Source organism: Salvelinus alpinus, chromosome 3, assembly GCF_045679555.1.
Source record: "Salvelinus alpinus chromosome 3, SLU_Salpinus.1, whole genome shotgun sequence".
NCBI classification, from domain to species: domain Eukaryota; kingdom Metazoa; phylum Chordata; class Actinopteri; order Salmoniformes; family Salmonidae; genus Salvelinus; species Salvelinus alpinus.
In genome coordinates, this window is record NC_092088.1 from 60,290,688 (window position 1) to 60,297,803 (window position 7,116).

General features: G+C 40.4%; 1 protein-coding gene across 1 annotated transcript in view; it reads left to right on the forward strand.

Moving 5' to 3' along the window:
- The first annotated feature begins 3,064 nt into the window (after positions 1-3,064).
- Positions 3,065-7,116, forward strand: part of LOC139571056 (leucine-rich melanocyte differentiation-associated protein-like) — a 394,808-nt gene continuing 390,756 nt past the window's right edge. Inside the window, exons 1-2 of the mRNA XM_071393550.1 lie at positions 3,065-3,345; positions 6,905-7,005. Of these exons, the coding sequence (XP_071249651.1) occupies positions 3,304-3,345; positions 6,905-7,005 (143 nt within the window). The 5' untranslated portion in view covers positions 3,065-3,303. The remainder of the gene's footprint in view (positions 3,346-6,904; positions 7,006-7,116) is intronic.

Below are 7,116 nucleotides of genomic sequence, written 5' to 3' on the forward strand. Positions count from 1 at the left end.
TTTTTTGCCATGTATGAATGTGTTATGCAATGCGTTTCTATGGGCTATAGTAGTAAAGGCCAAATTCAATATTTTGTCATATAATTTGTATTTTTTTTTTAGGGATACCTAAAGGAGTCCTAAAATTCCAAATCAAATAGCTAAATGATCAATGGAAAGCAAATTCTATGTGGGTGCACCATGAACTTCACTCAACCTGTGCCAGTGGCGGGAATAGTCATTAAGTATGTGATCTTCCCAATATTTAGGTAGGCATACAGAGAAAATGTGTACTAATATGTGGCTTCAGTAATGCATGGTAGGCTGTCACAATTCTCAGCTATATCTCTCAGCTATTCAGCTTATAATTATAGAACATTTAGATAATATGTGGTGAACAAACCTAGTTTCAGGTAAAACATAGAGCCTACTTCAAACATTTTAATTCATTTATCACAACTGCTGTCGAATCAGGCTACCAGATGATACCAATTGACCCCAGTACAGGGCCGGCGTTATGGACGAGGCTTAGGGGCCTGGCCCGAACTACCGTATCTCCTTGCCCGTCCAAATAAAATACTTAAATATTGATCATTTATTTGACCGAGTCCCGCGGTCGAAAGAAAGCCGCGTCAATCTCAGCTAAAGCATCCGAGCGAGCGAAACAGCCCCCCTCTGTTTCAGTATGTGTAGACCATGTATCTGATGCTGTCTGGACCAAGAGTATGGCATGTCATACTATTTCTGGCCAGACAGCATCAGTTACATGGGCTACATATAGAGGGGCGCTGTTTGCTCGCTCTGTTGCTTTGTCCGGAAATATAGTTTCAGCAGAGAGGAAGAGGCGAAGCGAGAGGGCTCAAAATATGTCCACTGTAAACCCAATGAGTTTCTATGGGAATAAACGCAGACCTAAGTTGTTATCCTGCCTTCCCGCCTTTGGGACAAAGACTCCCCTTGTTACGTCGGAGACATGAGCATCTCATCATTATATACAGCTCTCTGGTTTCAGCCTCTTGCGAATTGGATAGGAAAGTTGGCGGGTGCACAGTGCACTGTTAGGATGGTGGATTGCCCTAAAGTAAATTGATGTTTCGCCAAAATTATATAATTACTCCTGTCTAAATAAAATCATTAAAAATACTTCACCAGGGAGCATGACTTAGCCACAGAGGATCATTCGCTTATTTTAAACAATTTTCTGTGGATTGTTTCAACTCACAGGTGTGTTTGCTTGGCAATAGGTCTAGCTGATTGAGTTGTGGCTGTCAGTGAAAAGCATCTAAAATATGTGTGAAGAAAATGTGTCTTGAGTATAATTTAAACTTTTGCATCAACAAGAAGGGGAGGGGTGTGTGGCAAAGATATGGTGCGTCTCTCCAGAATGCATGCATATAAGTGCCCATTTTGTCAATGTCTTATTTCTGATTGTCTTAACTCAGAACATACACCACACATTTTTTCTTCGCCTCAAACACGTATTTTTTTTAAACATACATTGGGAATGATAGTTCATCAGTATTTGAAAAATCTTTCCAACACTCCCGGTCTTGATAATCACCAAGTCTCGGTGTGAAAGAGCACAATATCATGATCTGATGATCCCATATATCCAGTGGAAACGTCATAAAAAACAGCTTTCGTTCCCGAGCTCACTGGCGGAGGAAACTTTGAGAGCCCGGAATAGGCTAGTTGATAAAATGTTGCAAGTTAGCGACAACTTCTGGCTGGACCCTGTGATGAGCTATTGTTTGTGAAGTTCAAAATCAAGTCAAGACAGATAGAAAGATTGACATAACCGGAATTTTCATCAGGATATACTGTTTTTATTTGTCGGCTTTAGACCTATGTATTTTACTTAGTTGATGATGGCTATCTCTGAGTTCTATGCTCTCATTTCTTTAGCCGCTAATGGATCAAATCACAAGTGTATCAACGTGTCAGTATGGCAGAGGCTAATGCTCTTTCCATAGTCTAATTTTAAACTTGAGATTTTTAGAATTTTACTTTAGATTTCTATGATTAACCACGTGACAATGATTTTGAGAAACGGAAACATGTTTATTGAAATAAAACTGTTCCATGAAAATGTGCATATAAAAATAATCATAACTGGCACGCAGATCGGTAGAAATTGTAGGATAAATTGTAAGCTTCCCCACACTTGAAACACACGAGCTGTCTATGGTCTTTACTATTACACCCATTTCAAAAAGGGTTAACGCACAAGCACGTGCACACATAGGAGATCCCGTGAAAAAACGGGCCAGCCTGTGGAATTCAAATGCCCTTCCAAGTGATTCGTTCTGGCGCGGTGTCTGCCCCAGTAAACACCAAGCAAGCAAAAACAGTTATCAAGTAAGTGTAAATCCCATATGTCGTTTTGGAGCAAGTTTTGTATTCTACAACACTGATGATTTCCTATAGGATTGTACTGATGTGAATGGATTAGGCGTACAGTGTTTTGATTCTATCAATCACCTCCACCTGTTCCAGATGTGTTCTTCTTCAAAATGTAATCTCTTTAAACTCCTAGGCTACATGCTGTCTGCTGATTCTGATGATAACTTTTAATATTTTATTTAGTCATTATTTAACTCTTAAAATCTTCACTAGTGCACGGCCTAGTTTTGAGCTCTCCAATAGAAGTTGAAGAAATGTGACACAACGGAGTTACCGCAGCCACACAGTCATATTTATGTATCGCCGTTTTTCTCAAATGTATCTTATTAAAATCTGAATGTAAACCTTAACCACACTGCAAAACCTATGCCTAACCTTACATTTGTCTTGATGAATGTTTACGATAGGCCAGCCAATTTTGACGCTGTGGTAACTAATGACAACCAAGCGCATGCTGCCATAATTTCGGTTGTCACTAGTTACCACACCCACAAAGTAATTTTTACAAAAAAGTTTATAGCTTGTTGTAAAAATCTATGAAAACAAAAATGTGCTTTTTGGTCTCAATTGAAGGTTACGGTTAGTCATAAGGTTGGCAGTGTGGTTTGCGTTAGAAGAGAAATTGTACAAACAGGCAGGGTTTAGACATAATTATGACTTTGTGACTGTGGTAACTACTGATTTCAGTATTAGCGGGTTTCGGTATTGGGTATGCTGATTCAGAGGAATCATGCGGAAGTAGTAAATTAGACACATCAAGTAGTGCAAATCACCAACCAAAACAGTGACATTTTGGAAAACTAATGAAAGTAAAGTTTATTTTATTTTAAACAAGAGGACCTGTGCCAGTTCCATTCCGATAGTTAGGTTATTCCGTAGAGGTATCCTATAGTCACTGAATTGTCATCATCAGATAGAGTTATGGCATGCAGCGACTCTATGGTGTCAATGAATGGAACTCAAGTAAGTGTGAACTATTTCAAATACAAAGTTTTCATGTCTCTTGTATGTGATATTTAAAACGAATAGTAAGCCATACAGTCGGATAGTTGTCAGTGTATGTCGTTCAGAGTGTAACGTTATGTTGCTTTTGTGTTTTCCGTGTTTTTTTGGTAGGCTATGCTGCATTGCCTCCGTTATGCATAGCCCAAGAATGTAGCCTACTGCGAGCACGTCCAAGGACCTTATGTTATGTTCAGAGGCAAACTGTCTCTGGCATCCAAAACAGCCAAATACTTAATCTGAACGTAAATCGATTCTCAAATGCGGTACGGTTCTAGAAACGTTATGCCCTCTACTTTTATATCACAACAAAATAATTTCACAAATGCTAAATATACACGTACACTGTTTTTAACCGGCTTTAACACAATTTCAACCGACAGTAGGCTACTTTTCAGTTCAACACGTTTTTGGTGTTGTTCTGTTACACACAGGTGTTCGGCATGCTATATAGCTAATGTTTGGATGACAGCCGTGGTATATCTGACCTTATACCACCGGTATGACAAAGCATTTATTTTTTACTGCTCTAATTACGTTGGTAACCAATTGATGAGAGATAAGACCGCCTAAATTCAACAAAAGGCTAACTTTGGGGGTCTCTAAATAATGCTAATTTCACCATATACCCTATTTGTTTAAAATAATATTTGTAGTCTACTGCTATGGTGGTAAATATGGAAATCAAAGTTTATTCCAAATGAAAAGAACACCATGACACTCAGTGTCATGGTTTAAACCATTTTAATTTCATGTGGCTGCACTTGTCATCCTGGGTCGTCCTGTATTTTTAGACCCTTTTCAGGTGTCCTGACTTTTCTTTCTACAAAAAGGTCCTATTGTCAGCGAGACACATCAATTAATTCAAGCTTCAAGAGAGACCTAATGACAATTGGCAAATGTCATTACACTTTTTGGTGTTTAGTAACAGATTTATCTTTCCATATATCAGTGTTTGGATGCTGGAATTAATTAACATGCCTACTTTTTGCCTACTTTTTGAAGTGATTTGTTTGACAATCAGAAACATCATGACTGACTGTGTTCATGCCACATTAAAGGTGATACTTTTTTTTAACCCCTTTTTCGTGATATCCAATTTGTAGTTAGTCTTGTCCCATCGCTGCAACTCCTGTACAGACTCAGGAGAGGCGTAGGTTGGGAGCCATGCGTCCTCCGAGACACGACCGCGCCAAGCCGCACTGCTTCTTGACACACTTCTCACTTAATCCCGGAAGCCAGCCGCACCACGTCGGAGGAAACGACGAACAGCTGGCGACCAAAGTCAGCGTGCATGCGCCCGGCCCGCCACAAGGAGTCGCTAGAGCGCGATGGGACAATTACATCCCAGCCGGCCAAATCCTCCCCTAACCTGGACGACGCTGGGCCAATTGTGCGCCGGCTCATGGGTCTCCCGGTCACGGCCGGCTGCGACACAGCCTGGGATTGAACCCGAGTCTGTAGTGATGCCTCTAGCACTGCGATGCAGTGCCTTAGACCGCTGCGCCACTCAGGAGGCCCCTAAGGTAATACATTTTTACAGTTAAATGACATGTCTTTACTATTAGGCCCATCAAACAATTTCCTACCATGAAAAAATAGAGAACCCCCTGAATGTCACAGTATAATTCAAACTCTTCCTAAAGGCTGTTCGTGCACACCAAAAAAATTGACGAGGCAAGCCGAAGTTCAGAGGCTGAAGTTTACGCCCTTTGATTTTTGATTGGTCAACTGTAGGGATTCTTCAATTAAGTGTTTGTTGCCATTCAGCAAAAGACAAATAGTTTTCATTCACATTTTTTCCCTTGACAAATACTGCACCAAACATCTTAGTTAATGTAAAATTGCGTGACTAAGATCTCCTCGGCAAAATGTAAAAATTAATGACTCATTTCTTGAGTTATCTTAGATTATTTCTGACTATTTTGAGGAAGTGTATACTGGCTACGGTGTCTCAAGATGGGCAAACAATACTATTCCCGCTCTTTTCTTGTTTTTCAAGCAAATTACTTTTTAAGGGAGGATGTGCATACACGTTTGGTTCGCTTAGCTGAGTTCGGCGAGGCGCCAGCCGAACCCGAAGCATGCAGAAGGCTTAACCCTATAAAGGTGTGTAGAAATTGTACCTTTTGTTTTTTGAAAATTATTTCTCGCTGATATGAAGGTTATGTTTCAAATAACCGTATCACAAAAGAGGCGTATCAACGTTTAGAATGAGCTTCGGTTCAGCATCGTAGCACCCCCTCAGCTAATCAAAATGGACGTGGAGTCATGAGAAGGGCTACAATTTGCTATGCTACTGTCATGTGACACAAATAAAGAGAACTCCTGCGCAACTGTAGTGGTATGATGCAACTAATTTTAAAAAGTATGAAATCGCGTCACAGCAGCTGCACAGATAAAGCTTTATAACCTACTCAGTTTTTATCAATGTGTTGAAGCTGAACACAGTTGTGTACACATGGCAGTTGTGTACAGAGTCATTATCCCGCAACTGTACCTGAAATGTTACAGAGTATGTTAAAATGAAAGTGACAATGTAACTTACCAAGTATCATACCTGGAAGGTCTCTCACATTGACCTAGCAATCAAATGAATGAAAATACATTCACTGTCTAATATTATTGGATGCGTGTCTGATAGAGAACGTGTGGTTTTTCGTGTCATATGTTTTACAAGTCCTCAGGTTAGGCTTGGGCGTTATACCATATACCAGGTTATTTAAAATACAGACGGTATGATTATTATTTTTTATTTTTTTTGTGGTGGGGGGACCCCCGTCTTGCAGAGGCTGCGGGGGTGTTTTCTACACCACTGCTTATAACTAACTATAAGTTATGTATATCTATAAGAAATCTAAGATGTGTCAAATAAATCCAGCTCAGGGCTCCAGCTATGCATTTGATTTGCTAATTTGCTAGCTAAGTGGCTAGATGTCAAGATCAAGCTTCTTGGTGACTGCAGAGACATACAATCCCCTCCTGAATTAAGATCCATGTTGCCTAAATTGTTTTGTGCGTCAAATAGCGCCCCGTGTGTGCATATTCAGTAATACTGTATACCCTGGTATGGTACAGAAGCTGTATGACGGTATGAAAGTCTGGATAACCCTACCCTACCTCAGGTCACAAACAAGGTAAACCACTCACTATATACACCACCTACTGTGCTCCATGAGCTTATACACCCATACACACATATTTAGGCTACTCTTACTCACTTTAACCCAGAAACGGACTGGCCACAGGGCAATTTGTGCAGATGCCAGATGGGCTTGTCCACCTTTAGCCCAGTGTGCCTTTAGAAAATGTTGTTTTTTGCACACAATAATCATTATTTGACTAATAATGGGGTCTTCAAGGGGGGGAAATGGGCACATGTTGTCAAGGAAAAAATGGGATTGTGTGTCAGAAATGCCCTGGCCGATTTCTGGTTCCAGTCTCTCCGTGCTGTAATCTATTAATTTACATGTTGTGTATTCATTTAAATACTGCGCATCTCTCTGTGGTTGCTCTACAGGTTTCCTATATTGGACATGACTGTGAGGACATCCCAGAGTTCCTTGGAGAAAGATATGGACTCTTGACAAGACGGCTAGATCTCAGCTTCAATCAGCTAAGGTAGGAGATGAGCTGAGTCGTGAATACTATCATGGACACAGTGTTGCCTTGAGGCAGATGCTTTGTGGTAGGTCACATCTCTTATTAAAGCTACAATACAGTGAGGGAAAA